This window comes from Limulus polyphemus, unplaced genomic scaffold (assembly GCF_000517525.1).
Source record: "Limulus polyphemus unplaced genomic scaffold, Limulus_polyphemus-2.1.2 Scaffold989, whole genome shotgun sequence".
Lineage (NCBI taxonomy): Eukaryota > Metazoa > Arthropoda > Merostomata > Xiphosura > Limulidae > Limulus > Limulus polyphemus.
In genome coordinates this window covers 68,712-89,517 of record NW_013666599.1, presented here as the reverse complement: position 1 = coordinate 89,517, position 20,806 = coordinate 68,712, and the positions used below count along the sequence as shown (strand labels likewise).

The 20,806-nt window shown below is 35.8% G+C and overlaps 1 protein-coding gene across 4 annotated transcripts in view; it reads right to left on the bottom strand.

Moving 5' to 3' along the window:
* Positions 1 to 20,806, bottom strand: part of LOC106461573 (cAMP-dependent protein kinase catalytic subunit-like) — a 104,982-nt gene that overhangs the window by 43,793 nt on the left and 40,383 nt on the right. For all 4 annotated transcript variants that reach the window (XM_022388577.1, XM_022388575.1, XM_022388576.1 and 1 more), the window contains one exon: positions 3,302 to 3,994. In XM_022388577.1, the coding sequence (XP_022244285.1) occupies positions 3,302 to 3,353 (52 nt within the window). In that variant the 5' untranslated portion in view covers positions 3,354 to 3,994. Of the gene's footprint in view, positions 1 to 3,301; positions 3,995 to 20,806 lie in introns of those variants that run through there.

Here is a 20,806-nt window from a genome sequence, read left to right as displayed (position 1 = left end):
AGAGTATTTAAATGGTTTTTTTTTTTATAGATTCTCAGTAGATTATATCCTGAAAAGTGACCTTTGAAGTCACAAAACCGGTGGAAGAAATTTATAAAGGAGGGGAAAATGTAATAGTCTGATATTCTAGTATTTTCTTATATATATATCCAGACACACGGTAGTGTGTCGTGCGGCTAAAGCAACCTACAAATAATACAGAACAAGTGAGCACACACACACACACACTAAATACGACAGTGACAGCTGTGATATACAAGCATATTAAGTGTATTCTACCTGCTTTAGTTATATAGGAATTTTTAACTTTTCCTTTATTCAGAATGTGTGAAGGTTTAGCATAAACACGTGGACTAGATTGTCGTTGATACTAACTTGCTCTATTTGCTTTATTTCTTTGTTCTCTATAGTAGATAAAGTCTATTCTGACCGAGAGAATATTTTAGTGACATATATTATCCAGGTTGAATGGATCAAAACAGTTATATTTTTTGCTGGCCGAATTGACGTTGTCTATAAGTGGAACAGCTGATCAATGCTGAAAGATAACAAAGGTTGCGAGGTGACGTTGTCGACTGGACAAAGAAATCAAGTTTATTTGAATTCTCGGTTCAGTTCTACTTCTAAATCGTAGAGTGAAGATGGTACTTGATAATCATTGTGTTTTAGTTCTACAGAGATCAATCCCGAAAGAGTGAAAGTTTTAGGATTAAGCACAGCTTCATACATTCCACTGTCTCTTTCTATGCAGAAGTACTTAGGCCACGTTTTCTTTTTGTTTGTCAAATAATGAAGACTGTTTTCATTTTTACCAACTTTGTCCAGACTCATTATTTTACAAACACACTAGGAAAGCTTAGTTAAATTCTCCGATTCAGAATCACTCTTATTATTTCCTGAACGAATCTGTAGTTATCCGTTTATCTGATACTTGTCTGGTTCCGATTAATCCCCTCCCGCTTTGATTGTCGGGCTTATATATTATAATACAGCAAGTCCGGGTGCCCGGCATGGCCAGGTGGTTAAGGCGCTCGACTCGCAATCTGAGGGTCGCGGGTTCGAATCACACCAAACATGCTCGCCCTTTCAGCAGTGGGGGCGTTATAATGTGACGGTCAATCCCACTATTTGTTGGTAAAAGGGTAGCTCAAGAGTTGGCGGTGGGTGGTGATGACTAGCTGCCTTCCCTCTAGTCTTACACTGCTAAATTAGGGACGGCTAGCGCAGATAGCCCTCGTGTAGCTTTGCGCGAAATTCAAAACAAACAAACAAACAAAGCAAAGTCTGGCAAACACTCGAGCCTTCACGAACCTTCTAGATACTCATTACGTGTTACCAGCGTCACGTGGCTTCCGCTGTCATAACAACTAGTAAGTTTTGTAGAAAAAAACAGCAAAAAACGTGACAGTATTTTAGTTTGATGGAAGAGAAAGCAATATTATACTTGCCTGCTCTTTCCAACTTGTGTGTGTGGAATAATTTTTCCCCTTCAACCCCGAGCGTGAGAATAATTTGCTGCAGTTTTGTAGTTAATGTTTTGAAGCTTAAATATCCGAATATTATTTGGACTTGAAGATTACCAAACTTTCGAGACTTCAGGCTTTCAAAAGTTTAACTAAAACGCTATTGTTCTATTTCACCCTCCTTTTTTATAATCAGATTTTATTTCCCAAAATTTCTCAAACAACTTGACATCATGAAAATGGTAACTTCCATCTTCCACTAGATGAAACTTTCTAGTTTAAGAATATTAACAGTCTAGTAACATGATCAAATGTTCATCGATCCTCCTCACGGATCATACTTCTAGTATGTTTATGTAATTTCAAACAACAAAAATTATTATGAATTCTACCCAGTACTAATTTATGGTGCTTTCTATGCAGAAAACGATTAAATATCTTACTTTTTCTTAGGTCACTTCTCTACTCCTCACCTAACACTTTTGTATGAAATAACAAGCGCCATCTATGAGCTAGTGAAATAAAAAAAGTGTTGCAACAAATAAACAAATAATCAAAATAGTATATAAGATTAAACTAAGATATTTTACAGCAATATTGGACTGTTTTTTGTTGCGTATTACAATGTCAAACACTATAACTACTCCAGACGTTATTGTATCAATATAGATTTCATTGTTTTTAACCATCATATGTAGTTTACACGAAAATATAAAATAAAAGCTCTGAACCGTAATCTTCAGCTATTCGTAACGTAGAATATACTTAATACGAGTTTATAACATTTTCAATTACAAATCCCCTTCTAAAAGATGAATAAAACGTGAGTATTAACTTTAGCGAATAAAGTGAATGGCCTTGTACTCTCGGGATGAAAAAACATGCATAAAGCTGAGTGTGTGTGTGTCTATATGTAAAACAAAACATATACCAAGACTTCTTCGATTAACGCTCTTTCTGGTGACGTGCGAATCTTATTTACAAACATGCACGGTTCATTGTCATTCTGATAGGTGTTCAGTCATCTTTTACTGTGTTACCCTGATAAGTCAGCATGAAGACATCTCGTAAAGAAGCCGGTTACACTTTCCATCTAACCATAACTGCGTGAATGAAGCGTATCTTTAAATACACACAACTGTTTAAACGTACGACATAATAAACAGAAACGCTTGATCGAAACGGCTACTTGTCTGTCTGTCCATCTATCGTTTTTATGTATACGAAATGCCAACTACAGGAACTTAGCTTACTTAACCTTAGTGTCTGTTTTAATGACTCGTTTCATGTTATTGCTCCTCTTCTACATTAAGATTACCCACCCACCCCTCCACAAGCACATACTTGCTTTGCTACAGACACTAAATAATAGTTTTTAAGTGTGGGACTTGTGGACTACAGCCCATATTTGCTTATAATTTTAAATCACAAGTCAATTTCACACGAGAATCGAGGTTAAATCCCCACCGCTGTTTAAGTACTATTACGAAAGTACCTCTGGTTCTAAGATGTATTTTCTCATTCTAACACTTTAAATTTTTTAATTAGGTTAATTTATTTGTCCTTTATGCGTGACATTATTTGTTTTTAGCGTAATTGTGTGAAATAAATAAATATATCAAAGGCAAGGATATTTCACATTCTTTCCTTGTCTGTGAAATAGAAGCCTAATATAAAGATGTCTTATAAACAGTTAAAAATCATAAAAATAAAGAAATTTTCGTGAAACTTAGACCAATTTTTGTATGTTGACAATTTAATTGAATAGTACTGAAAACAAGCATCATCATTCAGGATGTTAAATACACACATACATACAAATATATAACTCCACTTACGATCGAATTTTTCATCGCTAGTCAGAGCTTTATCTTTTTCTTTCAAAGGCATGTTGGACCCCTCAGATCGTTTTGAAGCGTTGCCACTAAAGACCCCTTGGTTTTTCGGCCTGGTCGAATTGACGGTCGAAACGAACGAGGTCGGGGATCTTGTGGCTGTTTTATTTTCACTATGCGATGTACGGTTCTCTCTTGTGGCTATCTTATTTTCGTTATGCGATGTACGGTTCTCTCTTGTGGCTATTTTATTTTCGCTATGCGATGTACGGTTCTCACTTGTGGCTATTTTATTTCCGCTATGCGATGTACGGTTCTCACTTGTGGCTATTTTATTTCCGCTATGCGATGTACGGTTCTCTCTTGTGGTTATCTTATTTTCGTTATGCGATATACGGTTCTCTCTTGTGGTTATTTTATTTTCACTATGCGATGTACGGTTCTCTTTGTTGGAATAAGTGAATGGTGTTACTTCAGCAGACCGTGAAGGATTTCCTTTTTTTTTAATTACAGGTGCTGAAGCTTGATTATATTTGACTTGGTCCGCTCTACTACTCAACTTATCTTCTCGATGCACAGAAGGATTGGGTAGGGTTCCTCCAGCTCCTCGAAATGCAGATGATCGAGTTGGTGGCAAATCACTGTCTATGGTATCCCCAACGTATTTATACTTTGCTGACTGAGTTGGTAAAACACCTATATATATATAAAAAAAACAATACAGTTTTGAATAACGAAATCACGTTAGCAATATAATGCAAAATAATAATTTTTTTTAGCAAACACAGTTTAAATTCAGAGATTTATAACACATAATTTTATAGCATTCATCAAAGACTATATCGCCATAGAAATTCTCAGTGGCACAGCGGTATGTCTGAGGACTTAAACGCTAGAATCTGGGTTTCGATACCCGTGGCGGGTAGAGCATAGATAGCCCATTGTGTAGCTTTGTGCTTAATTACAAACAAATCTTAATTTACTGAGTTGTTTAAAAGTTACGCCCCATATAGGGGAACATGTATCTAGGATTTATCTTTTTTACACCGACTACAAGTTCAGATCTAGGTTTATGTGTTGCCCGCCGACTACAAGTTCAGATCTAGGTTTAATGTGTTGCCCGCCGACTACAAGCCCAGATCTAGGTTTAATGTGTTGCCCGCCGACTACAAGTTCAGATCTAGGTTTTATGTGTTGTACGCCGATTACAAGCCCAGATCTAGGTTTTATGTGTTGTACGCCGACTACAAGCCCAGATCTAGGTTTAATGTGTTGCCCGCCGACTACAAGCCCAGATCTAGGTTTAATGTTGCCCGCCGACTACAAGCCCAAATCTAGGTTTTACGTGTGGTACGCCGACTACAAGCCCAAATCTCGGTTTTACATGTTGCTCGCCAACTACAAGCACAGATCTAGGTTTTATGTGCTGTACGCCGACTGCAATACTAGGTCTAATTTTATGTGTTGTACACTACCTATAGTCCTAAGCCTATTTTTATGTGTTGTACGCCGACTACAAACTCAGATGTAGGTTTTATGTGATGCTCGCCGACTTCTAAACAAAGTGCTTTGTAGTCGCACAACAATGTCAGGGCGAAAATACAACAAACACATAGGTTTTCGTGAAAGTACAAAGATTAAATAATAAATATATCTTGCCCCTAGAATTACTGATGGGGTCCAGACTTTTGACCGACTTTTTAAACACATTTTCTAAACTATTTGGCCCGGCATGGCCAGGTGGTTAAGGCGCTCGACTCGCAAGCTGAGGGTCGCGGGTTCGAACCCCCGTCACACCAAACATGCTCGTCCTTTCAAAGAGGGAAGGCTATCAAATGGGTTGCATCCTTGACGTAAGAAACAGCTTTAGAAACGATGGCAGAGCAAGATCTGCCATCGGCTCAACGGTCCGCAAAAGGAATATCGGAAAAAAACCAAAAAACTATTTATGCACCGAACTGCTTGTGTGTCCGTGACTGTTGGTTACAGGATTTCTAACAACATGCGAGTCAGACACAATAGGATAAAATGTGAACAACGATATTTCAATTAATACCATTAATTACTATTATGATCTTGTATATAGTTTTACACAAAAAAATAGTGTTTTCAACCTTTTTTTTTCGGTCAGTCCTTTACACCGTATATTGTAACAGGCAACACATACAAAATTACTCAGTATGTTGCAATGAATGGATCCCACCAGAAGTATAAACACAAATCAGAAATCGAAGGACTTAAACAACCGTTAGGGATTAAATAGCATACTATTTGGCCATACTGCTAAATCAACACGTATTCTTAATTGACGACATTGATCAACAACTGAAAAAAATACGACAGCAAGTACATAAAGCGAACTTTTTTTTATGGACTACAACTTTATCATTAGTATGCTTCTCGGATAAAATATTAGCAACACCTGTGCAGGTCAGAGCAGAAACAAAAATCATTGTTATCTATTTGGAGGGTATGTGCACTCGTCCACAAACAAAACATACATGTACAATTCTCATTGTTTACAGGCTTCAGAAACAAAATTAACTGTACACGCGTTGACAGCAAAGCCTTTTTGTTATTCGTTTTTAAATCAAAGGTGTTATCATCCTATTTGTTGTTGAATAGACTTTATCAGAAGGTACAGAGCCGATGACCTTTGAATACGTATAAATCTCGACTTGCAAGATGTGAAGACCAATCTGTCCCTATATTATGAAAAATGTTATTCAAAAGAAAATATGCTATTTTTTGCTAGTAAGCCTACTTAGTTGCCAAAAAATATTATATTTTCGTAAATATATATATATATATTACATTTCTTATTTCCAAACATCTATATACAACTAAACCTCTGAGATTGTTTGTGTGTGTGTGCTTGTCTGTAACTAAATACAGCAAAAACGGCGCACAATAGCGCCAAGTTTGTAATGAAATGAATAGAAATGAGAATAAAAACAGAATAATACAAGTTTCGTTAAAATCGGGCCACGGGTTACCGAGTTAGCCCTGTTTTTCGGGTCACTTCTCGTACATTCCATTATTATAAAACTTCGTTTATACAACAATATATGCACAACAGAAATTAAATGATGAGATGAAAATGTGTTATAACGGTGAGTAGAAAGAACATTAACAAAATAGACCTACAATATTATTGACTATTTGCAAATAGTAACTATGGAGACGAGGTAATAAAATAAAAATCAAGTCGAAAACCTCTTGCCGAGCATTGGCTATTATATTATTTCCCTGTCAATGTTCCCATCTTCATTAAAAGGCGTAAGATGACAACAATCAAATATATTTTCTTGAATTATGAATAACACGAATGGATTGAAATATTGAATTAAATTATCTCAAAATAAACCTTCATTTCGGTGCAATATTGAAATTAGCTTGAATTCTTCATAACCTCTGAATAGTGGTTGACCCAACGGGTCACGGTGGTCTAGTAACCTTTAATTGTTAATGTAATGTCTAACATTGTTACCAACAATAGTTGAAAGTTGTGATCTTTTTTTGTCGATTTTCCAGTAATAGACCCAGTAATTAATAGTGTCAAATTCCATATATCGCATTCTATAAAATCCGGCATGGTTAGGGAGCTCGACTCGCAATATACAGGTTGCGGGTTCGAATCCCCGTCCCACCAAACGTGCCTGTCTTTTCAGCCATGGGTGGCGTTATATAGTCACAGTCAATCCCACTATTCTTTGGTAAAAGAGTTGGCGGTTGGTGGTGTTTGACTAGTTGCCTGCTAGTCTTTCACAACTAGGGACGGCTAGGGCAAATAGCCCTCGCGTAGCTTTGCACGAAGTTCAAACCAATTCCATAAACTTCTTACTATGTTATTATTCCTCACTATACTTCCGTAAAACATGATTACTCCCTGTTCAAATACATAGTATGATCAGAGAGAAATTATATTAACATAAAACAAAAATTTTACAAACCACTGAGTATTATTGGTATAGAAGGCATAATTAATAAAAATACGTCACAATTACTGTCTTATCTGTGCTCTTTGTGCTTATTTGACTATTAACAAATCAAAGAATCAGACTTACCTTCATTGAACATAGGACTAGAGCATCCCAGTGGCACAGCGGGATGTCTGTGGACTTACCTTCACTGAACATAGGACTAGAGCATCCCAGTGGCACAGCGGGATGTCTGTGGACTTACCTTCACTGAACATAGGACTAGAGCATTCCAGTGGCACAGCGGTATGTCTGTGGATTTACAACGCAAAAACCGGGTTTCGATACCCGTGGAGGGCAGATAGATGTAATTAACTTCAAACAAACAAACACAGACTAGAATAGCTATTCCAAACTTAAAGTGTAGAGCAGTGGTTCTCAACCTATTTTGCTCCATGCCCCACCTCGACACCTAAAAAAAATTGATGCCCCCTTAATATAAATACAAATTTGGTGTTGAAAAGGTATAATAATATAATGTAAAACTTAGAAATATAGTTTTGAGTCACGGAACGTGTTTCGCTCTTCACACCCAAATGAAAACATTTTCTTATTGTAGTATTTTCAAATTACCCCCAATATATTCAAATTGCCCCCCTGTGGGCCGTGCGCCCCACGTTCAGAATCACTGTGTAGAGGATTATTTGGTCAGCGTGTATATTACATAACTATTGAGAGTTCATATGCAAAGCAATGGACCATACGCTGTGATATCCAAAATAAAATCACTAGTAAAAGATAAAAATGCAGTCACGAATGTATTAAAGAATGTTTAAGAAAAACTATTGTGGTCGATTTAAATAGTTTTTTATTGGCCATCTACAAATAAATTCCATATTAAAGGTCTTGTTTAAAAAACATATTTGAAGTTAATCGAAGTCTATGGAACTATAATCGTGCAATGATGAACTTTTTTTTTTTTGCTAATTTCAACTAACAAGAATAGAATGCAGATATTAACTAATCAACTCGTCCCCCAGTGGCACAGCGGTATGTCTGCGGACTTACAACGCTAGATGCTGAGTTTCGATACCCGTGGTGGGCAGAGCACAGACAGCCCATTGTGTTGCTTTGTGCTTAATTACAAAAAAACAAACAAACTAATCAGCTCGCTAGTTCGCCATTTGTTTTTTCGATATCATAGTTTAACGTTTTAAGAAATAACAAATTTAGTTTGCAAACAACTAATAAAGCTTTAGTTATTTTAACACGTGAAAAGAAAATGCTTTAATAATACAGTAATAGTTGAATTGCTCATTTTTAAAGATAAAAAACAAACAGATTAATTTTTCTTTAATTCAACCAGTCCCTAAAATGTAACATTAACTATAGTATTGTTAAACAGATGTAATGCCAGACAAGCCACTATAAATAAACATAACTAACTTTTTATGTAAATAAATAGGCGAATACATAATCAAATTGATGAGTAAGTAAATCGTTAAATGAATAAGTACAAAAAACAACAACAAATAAATCAAAGTATAAATAAATAACATAACTTAGTATTAAACCCAAGTGGATCACATCTGAAACTCCTAATTCTTACAACAGTATAGTATCCTTAAACATGTATCTCTACTACATCTACTTACGTACGGTTACCTAGTAACTAGGTCAGTTACGGTTGTCACGCACATACACGCGCACAAATTTTCTTCATAAAAAAATCTCTTCAGCAGTGAAGTGTCGAAGTATTGTTAAAACAGTTTTAAGACAAATGCTCAGACACGTGACACACTCTTAAAAAATAAACATACACCAATAACAACAAAGCTTTTAACAGGTAATAAAAGGCATAACCTTTATCACAGACAATCAAGAGACTACCACTTGGTACTTTAACAAACGCAACTAAAGATATCAAGTCAAAATAAACGATGAAGTAATAGCAGCGTAATCACTTAACTCCCCACGTGATGCGCATTGTCTAGGATATTATATATTTTAATATGACTGATTCGTACAAATATTTTACTAGAAGTAATCAGGAAATCACCTCTATGGATCAATCACTGAGATGAAACAACGGCTGATTCTTACAAATATTTTACTAATGTATTCAAGAAATCATCTCGGATCACAGAGATGCTTCGTACAAACATTTTAGTGTTAGTACTGAGGGATTGAACTTGGATTACAGAGGTGAAAACACGTTGATTCGTACAAATATTTTACTATTAGTACTAAGGAATCAATTCGAATCACAGAGATAAAACTTTAGTTGATTTGTGGAAATATTTTACAAATAGCACTATAAAATAAATTTTATGGATCACAGAGGTGAGTCTTGTTTGTTTGTTTTGAATTTCGCGCAAAGCTACACGAGGGCTATCTGCGCTAGCCGTCCCTAATTTAGCAGTGTAAGACTAGAGAGAAGGCAGCTAGTCATCACCACCCACTGCCAACTCTTGGGCTACTCTTTTACCGACGAATAGTAGGATTGACCGTCACATTATAACGCCCCCACGGCTGAAAGGGCCAGCATGTTTTGGTGGGACGGGGGGATTCGAACCCGCGACCCTCAGATTGCGAGTCGAGAGTCCTAACCACCTGGCCAGAAGTTGATCTACGATGTAGAATAGCTACGAAGAGAGTTTCAGTGTCATTTTTTTTATTACGATCTTACCTCTTTATCAGCATCACAATTATAATGCAGACTGTTTCATTAGAATTTTAACTTCTTTGCATTTTTCTATGATGTGATATTTTAAAAATAACGAATTTGCAGCAACAGATGTAGCCATGCGTTAGAATAAAAAAAAAGGCCCAAATATTCAATTCTTATGCAGAAACTGTTAAAAAAATTTTGTATTAACTTTAAAAATAAGTATTACAGGCCCTCCAAAAGGTCAGTGGTAAGTTGACGGACTTACAACGCTAAAATCCGGGATTCGATTCTTTATGGTGGACAGAGCGCAGATAAACGTAGCTTTGCGCTAAAACAATATCAAAACAACAACAAACTCATTACAGTAAATATATTGAAAAAACAACAGCAACACTTAGAACAGTAATCGGACGAAAAAAATCTGATAATGATTAACCCGATAAGTTTAATACGTATGTGAATTCTTCATTTTACGTCACAAATGGGTCGTATACCAAAAGCATCTTTAATAGGAATGTTTATGTCAAAACTTTACACTTAGGGCTAACCAATCCAAACTTGTACATGTTAGAGCAACAGCCTGTTTTATTATAGGTATAAAATTATAAGTTCAATGTTAAAGCGTTTTCCAGGTGTTTTGGTAAGATACATAAATATCTGTTTATCACCCTATTTCACCTCCTATCTGAACATCGGTGCTGTTGATCTGCGTACATATAGTCGACATAAAAAAGTGCTATTTATATTATAACGTTTTTAATAGCACACGAGTTTATGTTGGTCTTAACACATCATGTTATTTAAATGAACGTCTGTTTATTTATAGCGCTCTTATATCATCGCTCATGCCAAACCTCTAAATTTAGATTGGATAGTGACAATAATTAGACATTATTTATAACGCCTAGTTTTTTTTACAGTGTGGTGTTAGCTGTGTTTGTGTATTAGAACTAACTCGACCACCCGGAAAGGAATGAAAAATATCTATGTTTGCTGCTCATTATAGTCCTAAAAAAAGCCTATATTAGAGCGACTTAAGTTTAAAAATGTAAAAACACGTAGATAAAATAAACCACGCGTATTCACTTAAGTATTTAACTTCTCTATTACACACATAAACTTATGTTGCTAAACTATGTGAGAACATTGTACCAGAATAAAGCTTATTCACATAACATTGTTATTATATGAAGATTTGCTTAAAAACTAGGTTTCACTCGTTACACAAATTACTTTTGTTCTGTATATTCAAAACTAAGCGATACTGATGAACGTTATTCAATATCTAATGCATTTTAATATCGTAATATACCAAAACATATAGAACATTTAATAATTCCTTATTATGAAAGCGTGAAATGTCATAAAGTATATCAACGCCCCTGTTAGTTCCCGCGTGCTTTTCAATGTGTTTTCTTTTCGGTGTGTGTGTGTGGGTGGGTGGGGTTGTGATTCAGCAGCAAATGATCTAAACTTGATGAATACTAACTTTTAATAACAGCTTTTCCTATACGTTTCGCACCATACTTTCAGTTAAGTTGGCTTTTTTTATTCTTCTGGTTACTATTAACAACTACAGAATCATAGGCAAACAGTAACTCCCACTTGAGCTCAGCATGGCCAGGTGGTTAGGGCGCTTGACTTGCAACCTGAGGGTAGCGGGTTCGAATCCCCGTCCCACCAAACATGCTCGCCCTTTCAGCTGTGGGACAGTTAATCCTACTATTCGTTGGTAAAAGTGTAGCCCAAAAGTTGGTGGTTGGTGGTGATGACTAGCTGCCTTCCTTCTAGTCTTTCACTACTAAATTAATGACGTCTAGCGCAGATATCCTTCGTGTAGCTTTGCGAGAAATTCAAAACAAACAAACTCCCACTTGTGGAAAACTGGACTAAATATGACTAAACTTAGAAATAACCAAAGACCTCGCTTGTTTTGGAAGTTTCATTAACACTACTTTCGAGATTTACCATAAACAATATGTACCTCGACAAATATTTTCACACCTAGGCGCCAGTCCAAAAACTCAGGAGCCAGGTATGCCTAACCTAACTTCACTACTGCTTGTATTGGGAAATGGGGGCTACGTATATTTATTTACATTCACAGCAAGGAATGCATGCTAAAGATCACATGATATCAACAACAACATTGATAGTATTGCCTTAACTAACTGCCTCTGGTCCCGTGTGAGTCTAAACACGCGCACTGATTGGTTGAATTCAGAGAAAGAATAAAAACAAAATGGCGCAAAATTAGTAACATGTTGAGCAACTGCAGCGCTTGATTCCAGAAAACAAAACAAAACAGGAAGTGTTGAATCCGCCATTAAAATTCCAGAAACAAACTTCGATTTAGAACTCAAAGAACGCGAAAATAATTCTGGACTTCCAAGAAAATACTAAGCGCCACGATGAAATTTGTAGTCGCCCGGAATTTGTCGAAGCTTGGCATAATGTATACGTTTAGAGTCACTATTAAGGACTACTTCGAGTCCCCATTCTTCAGTACTTGAGACTTACCTTACTTGAGTAACAGACACTAACGCCCCCCTCCTCCACAAGTGCTGAAAATCGTAAGGAATCATTTCAAAACATACCCCAAAATGTCTCAAATGAACAATACCTTTCTCAACCTTGCGCCCGTGGCTTTAAGTTGTTAATAAAATTATGAAAAATTCTAAAATGTACATGAAATATATTTTGAATCCAAAAATCGTATATCATATTTTTCATAGACTGTAATTAACCCATAAATCAAAAACAAAGAAAATTTTACGTAAGTTATTTTACAGCATGCATAAAACAACATATTAGAGAATCTAATCTTTGACCTTCCCTAATCACAACCCGCATATCTTAAAATAATTCAATACTGTGTGAACTAAAACTGAAGCTTTAAAGTAATTTCCTTTTCAAAACGCCCCCCCCCACCTCCAGTGGTACAGTGATAAACCTACGGACTTATAACGTTAAAAACTGGGTTTCGATACTTGTGGGAGGCAAAGCACAGATAGCCCATTGTGTAGCTTTGCGTTTAACAACAAACAAACTTTTCAAAACATAAAAATTAGAGGCTGGTTTGAGATCGAACTAAAAATAAACTTTCTTCGGACCTAGAGACATTTCTTGAATGGTTTTGGTTCTCATCTAATAGACTCAGCCTTTGAGGAAAATTTGTATAATATTCTTTTAAAACCCAATCAACTCAATATTAAGTGCTAAAGTAATTATATTTTTCACGTATCCAATGTCTAAAACGAAGGCAGTTAGGTGATATAGGTTTTTATACTTACCCTCTCCCAGTGGCTCTGCAGCAAGTTTGAGGGTTTATAACACTATAATCGGGCTTCGATACCTGTGGTTGGCACAACACAGATAGATATTCTATTGTGTAGCTTTACCATTAACAAGAATATATATATATATATATTCTACTTATCAAAAGAGCGAAGTAGTAAATGAAAGATTTTCTAGAAAATTTATTTACAAGTGATGATTAAGTTTGGTAATTTATTTTACTATCAAATGGTTTAAAAGTATACGTGAGATTGATTGAGGTGAGCGAAAATTTGGTTGAATGAAGGCGGTACTCTTTCTGATTTTTCTGTAGCTTCTGAATGTTTTGAGAATGTAGAACAGATGGCGCCACACTCACAAACTTGTCAGAGGATTTAACATCTAAATTATAAAGGTCAATGTTTCTTCTCAAGAGTTACTCTTAATACAATATATACTGCCATCATTGTATGGAAAATCATTGTCATAACTCCTGGTAATTTCAGTAACGTTTTATTTGAGATACATAACAAAATATTTACATAAAATTATTAATTTTTCACTTCTTTGAAAAATACTGAATTCATTTATTTAATACGTACTACACCATGTGGCACTTTGACATTATTTTTTTCTTTTAAACATTATCTACTCGTCGCTATGGTTGTGTAAATGACCCAAAGATATTCTGTTATATTTATGGCAAATTTGATCTAAGTAAGAGTTTTTTTTTATTCCCGATTGATAAAAAATCCTTACGTGACAGAGAAAAATGAATATTGTTTTCGAAATCTGCGTAGCTGAATTATGAAAAATCCGTTATTAAAGCCAAAACAACTTATACGAAGTTTAAATTCGCAGGTCTGTTTAACCTGTTGTTAAAAACGTTTATCAACAAATGTTGAATTTTAGTGCAAAAATATCACGAACTTGTGAAATGACGTAGTTGGACTTTGAGTCTGCTTATACAAACTACGATATGAAAACCACGTGATATTAAACATTCCTAACACATTACAAAATCAAATAAAGTCAAACTACATTTCTAAGATCTTATATGTGCACAACAGTAAGTTCAAAATCCATTACGTTTATAAAGCCTTCGACAATATAAAATGTTTGTTTTCGTTGTAAGATTTTTCCGATTAACACATAAACAACAACAAGTATGATAGATAATCTGTGAGTGTTCTTTGTGCAAAAAATAAGACTGCATTGAGAAACTAGAATCTTTTCCCAACAGGGTCGCAGGTTCGAATCCCCGTCCCACCAAACATGCTCTCCCTTTCAGCCGTGGGGACGTTAAAATGTGACGGTCAATCCCACTAATCGTTGATAAAAGAGTAGCCCAAGAGTTGGCGGTGGGTGCTGATGACTAGCTACCCTCCCTCTAGTCTTTCATTGCTAAATTAAGGACGGCTAGAGCAGATAGCCTTCGTGTAGCTTTGCGCGAAATTCAAAACAAACAATCATCATCACTATTTGGCATTCCCGGATTCTGTATCGTTTACGATCGTTCTATTTCTAGTTAGGTTTAAGACCAACCCTCCTTCTTGTTGTTGCTTATTCTGCTTCCAGACAGTTTGAAAATAATTTGGTTGGGAGGTTCTAATTTTGGTTATACAAGAAACCGAATATGTGCTTGCTACAGACTACAACTGAATCGATGCGTTGCGTTCATTCTTTTGCTTGTCACTGCGACACAAGTAACTTTAGCACTAAGCCTACTAAAATATGATCTTTATAGTTACCTTACATACTTCATGTATCGTTGTGCACGTTGGAAAATAAACGTGTTTACAGAAGGGAAACAGCCAGCATCCAATGAAAATTACTTATTTCTTCAATGTTTCACCATACGACACCCTACTGAACAGCCAATAAGATTAAACCGTGAGCAAATAAAGAATTCTTACTAGATACTGTCCGTTTATCTTCGTTTATGCTTTAATATAAATCAGTGTTTCAACAAGCAATGCTTAGAAAAAGTAATTTTTAGTTAGCAATATTTGTATCTGTGGAGGAACCGAGATAATAACACTTTCTTTACACTTGTTGTAGTGATCTTTTTTATTCGTTGCGTATTGATACCCCCCCCCCCAATGAAGTATATTAAGGGTTTTATCTTGAAATGATTTTGCTAAGGGGGTTCCGGAACACTGAGAGGAGAAAGCTCTATGATACTGTCTAAAATCCAAGACACTGTGCTGTTGAAACTGAAATAAGTTGTTTAAGAAATTCCATTAAAACTTAATTATTTTATTTTAATCTTGAATGCATGCTGGAATTATATGGTGTGTTTACTTATGTATTGAAACTTTGTGTTTCCACTAAATTCTCTGTAGCGCACCAATTTTTTTTCTCTAGAAACTGCAATAAAAACTTGCTTGTATATTATTCCGTTTACAGCTGCACAATGAGCAATTTGATGATATGTTCACTACATGAACTGAACCCCGAAGTTTAGCATTATAAGCCTCCACTGAAACGTACACATGGCCTGGTGGTTAGGGCGTTCGACTAGCAATTTGCGGGTCGCGGGTTTGAATCCTTTCAGCCATGGGGGCTTTATAATGTGACGGTGAATTCCACTATTCGTTGGTAAAAGAGTAGCCTAAAAGTTGGCGGTGAGTGGTGATGACTAGCTGCCTCATTCTAGTGTATCACTGCTAAATTAGGGACGGTTAGCGCAGATAGTCCTCGAGCTGCTTTGCGCAAAATTCAAAACAAATCATACAAAATGTACAGCTGAGGAGGGTTGGTACAATAAGATATCACAGATTCAAAATCCTAACTCTAAGACTTAATTGACAAATTAGAACCGAAATCTGACAGAGCCGTGTCATCCTTAAATACGGACAAACATACCGATTCAGAGACATATACCAAATATGAAGTTGAAATTTGATTTCACGACGGATTAATTTTTGTAAGCAAAAATTATGTAATCGGACTGCCTACTTGAAATATATACATATATATATATATATATATACACTTTCACAAAAATTCGCAATTCAATATCTTCAGTGACACTGGCCTTTTCAAAAAAGTAGCAAACAATCTTGGATATTTTAGAGGAATTGTCTATCCTTGTTCACGAGGTCCTGAAAAAGACGAGACCATTTTTGAAAGGCACTTGAGTTTAGAGCTTTTAGTTCCCCTTCATAGTATTATCCTATTTCAACCATTTATGAGATAGATTTTCACAATGACAGGAAACACCGACCTTACTCCCTTGGATGTTCGGAAACTTCAAATCACAGATATCAGCACAAGCGTAGTTGGTTTATCCTCTGTTCTTTTGGAATCACAGTCTACTTCTGAAATAAAAACTAGGTGACCAAAGGACGACGCCTTGACTTGGTGGTATGGTTTTAAATGACATTCGTCTGACAGTCATGAAGGAACCTTTTCTCATTCATTATGTATTGAAATGGAATGAGTCGGAAAGTGTCTCTACATCCTCCATCCCATCCCCCATGAATTACATCATAGTATGAAATGTCAAGACTTGTCAATCACCAGAGGTTATCTGACTGCAACATTGTAAGTTATTAAACGATCAAACATTAATAACGTAGAGGTATTAAATAAAGGACTGATGGGTTTCATAAGGTTAATAATACTAACATTTTGGGGGAAAAAAAAAACGCTGCGAACGTTGGAGACAGTTATACCCATTGCTGATTTTCTTCAATCTCTCTGAAGCTCTGACATTATATTTTCACTTTTTGAGGACTTTTTACAAATCATGTATATAACTTACAGACGAGAAAACTGTGTAGTTTCCACAGACGAAACCATAATCACAGAGCCGTAAATAAGTATATCATTGTAATCTCTTATAAACTTTACCAGTCCAGTTCCGAAACGAGTGTGTGTTTTTATAGCAAAGACACATCCGATTATCTGCTGTGTCCACCGAGGAAAATTGAACCCGATTTTAACGTTTTAAGTCCGCAAACTTACAGCTGACCTATTGAGGGATCTTATGGTAAATGCTTATTTCTTTATAATGAAATGACATTTATTTTAAAAAGCAATGCTTATTGTTTTTTAGCTGCACTTTAAGTATGGTTTCAAGTGTAACGCGTGATGTTTATATTTTTATAAAAATTAAAATTTCATAATTCATGAATAAACCAAATAAATACGCTTAGCAATAGTAAGTTTGTTTGTTGTTAAACACAAAGCTACATAATGGCCAATTTCTGTAATGCCCACTACAACTATCGAAACCCGGCGCAACAGTAAGAAAATATATCAATTATCGCTTCAAGTTATGGTCTAAACGTTATTTGAATGCATATTATGAAACACCAATTAAACTAAATCTCTAATTATACCATGGATGATTAGAAATTATATTTATAATTGTCACCTTCATTTTGCCCATCACAATTATGTTTTGCTTTTGGCAATGAATGTTATAAACTTTTACAAAGAAATGAGATGTACACATGGATACATAAACTTACAAGATGTCCAGTTACACTAATTATAAAAGAAGGTCTGCCAAAGACGTCAATATGTTACATACTGGAAACTTTTAACCCAATACCTCAGAGGTTACATTTATTGTTGTTTTAGCATTCTAAACCTTCAAACTTACTGCTAAGCCACCAGGGGGACACATCCAGAGGTAATATGTTTCCCAAATTGTTATTTTAGGATTCATTTTACAAGAGGGCGCCTAAGTTTTCCGAGTGCTTTACCATTATATCTGAGGTTGAAAAGTGGTCTATCGAAGAAGCAAATGAAAGATGTCTGAACATATTAGTCCCCCGGTGAAAATTCTAAATCCAGTTAATTTTCTAATTGAGATTTTCTTTTTCTAATGTTGTAAATGTTTCTGACGGTTATTTCTCTTTTAATTTTGTATTTTTAAAAAATCAATTTCTGCGTTTAACGGATCCCCCGCTGGTACAGCGGTAAATCTTCGGATTTACAACGGTAAAATCAGGGGTTCGATTCCACTCGGTGGACACAGCGGATAGCCCGATGTAGCTTTGCTATAACAAAACCCACACTGAACATATTATTCTTAGTATGGTTATCTTTATACCAATATCAATTTTAATTTTCATAATTTCTTCCTCGAACACGTACTATGATCTATTACAAGATAGAGAGTATAAATTTAAGCAGGATAGTTTCTTTGTTTGTTTTGAATTTCGCGCAAAGTTACACGAGGGCTATCTGCGTTAGCCGTCCATAATTTAGCAGTGTAAGAATAGAGGGAAGGCAGTTGGTCATCACCACCCACCGCCACCTCTTGGGCTACTCTTTTACCAACGAATAGTGGGATTGATAGTATCTTTATAACGTCCCCGCGGCTGAAAGTTTGACGGGACGGGAATTCGAACCCACGACCCTCAGACTGCGAGTCGAGTGCCCTAACCACATGGCCATGCCGGGCCAAAAGCAGGACAGAAGATAGTTTCAAATAACCGTGCAACGAAAACTTTTAAATATTACTAGTATATATTTCTTTCTTATTTGAACGTTATTAAACCCGCCCAACGGCAAGAATTGTTTTTGTGTGTGTGTGTGTGTGTGTGTGAACAATATAACTCAAAAACGTTTTCATCTGATTTTGGTGATGTAGCTCAAAGGTCAAAGTCACTTTGAAGGCCATTTTTGAGGGTGAGGAATTATTTGATGTATATTTTAGGCTGGTTACTGCAAAATTCAAAAATTGCAAGACAAGCGTTCACGCTCTGAATACCTTTCCAATATTATTTTGTAAACATATAAATCACCTTTTTTCGAATTTTAAGAGTTTTATAAGTTCTTAAGTTAAAACAAAGTACACTTCTCGAACTTTTACTATAAGGACACCAGTTTGCTACTTAGTTTAGTAATAAGATTGTAACTTCGTAGAAACTGTTTATCGAGTCTCTTATTTGTTAACTAGTATAAAAGCCTGTCCAAAATGACGAGTAAGCAAAGCCTTTTTCGTAATAATTCCCAAGTATTAATTTGCGTTAATTTTCGACTTATTTTTCACAGGAGTCTTCTTGGCTTTCTTATTCGAATCCTATCTAGCTTGATGTGGTGTCACACATATAACACCATGCCTGATCTGGTCCCGTGAACTCCCTCCTTGACAGGCTTTTATACAACAGAAAAAGTGCCGAAATTTAGGAACTATTTACGCCTGTATTAGCGATTAAATTAAACCAAAATGGGAACGGGCAATCAAAAGAGGAAGTATTATAAGAGAAAAAGTGGAATTGGACTCGTGTAACTCACGAAATTCTGAGAAATCGAGCGTGACCGACTGACTGACCGACAGACACTTGGCTTTTATATATATATACTGATGATTAGTTGGTTGTAGTTCAGGCAGTGAGGATCTAACTTTAGTTGACAGCAAACTTATAACTCAAAAGATGGTACAGCGAATATAAAGAAACCCACTGTTCGTAAGTTCAATGTCTTGACATTCTTACAGTAACAGTACAGTTTCGTTTCTGTAACTATTTCAGAGTATTATAGCATACCTGCTACATTTCAGAAGTTTATGATGACAACATAAATCTGTTTCTTGCTTTGATTTATGGGCAGAACAGAGTTACAAAAAACATTCGGATCATTAATGCATATACACTGTTCCTATTGCTCACAGACTATTGTGCTCAGTTAATTCTTGTAGCGCCGACTGCCTCTCGAGATGTACTTACGAGATGTACCCTCGCGTAAGCAAACTATTGCATTTTCACGCTAACAGATCTAAGCCAGATTTCCTAGAAAAAAAAAACACAACAAAAACAAACAAGAACTACTAATGAGGTGTTAAACTAGCTGACTAAGCTTTTACAACATTCGCCAAGTCGTTCCGTTAAAATTCAGTGGTTTAACTTGTATAGTAACCGATGATCTATATATCCGCATTCTACAGCTTAACAAGGACTACATTTTGATAGAAAACGAGAAAAGAAATGTTGACAGTAGATCGTGGAAACTTTTATTCACTAGAAAGTGACTCTAATTTCTGTAAGTTTTGACCAAACGAAGCGTTTTTAAATAATGGTGCTATTATGCTGAAAATAAGCTTTTAATGCTTTTCATGATAATGCTTATTCAGAATAAAAGAATAATGACATAAAAAGTGGCAATATATATGTCTAAAGGAGTAGTCAGCTACAATGGGCTATCTGCGTCTATCCACCGGAGGAGCTGATCCCCAAATGTATACATGTCTGTACCGACAGAAGTGCGACACTTGTCTGTTGACCTCTCCCTCTGCTGGGGCACTTTGCCGTCTCTTCTATGCCACAGACGAGAAAGATCAGAATAAAAATGGTAACTCCAGCAGTCAAGTCTTGTAAATGTTCTAGGTATAACAGAATAGTTGTAATTGTTAGGTAAATCTAATTCAGAACACCTTAGGTGTGAAAAAAAGGAGCAGCCAAAAAAAGGATTAAGCATGCGAAGGAATGAAATCAAAATTGGCGGTCAAACTGGTAGCTACACATATAGCATTGATAAAAATTTTACAGTAATTATTCATTCATTAGTTAGCTGAACTGTGTTTTTTGTTCAACTTGGGGCATGATGGTGAGTAAAACTAATGAATGAATAATTACTGTAAAATTTTTATCAATGCTATATGTGTAGCTACCAGTTTGACCG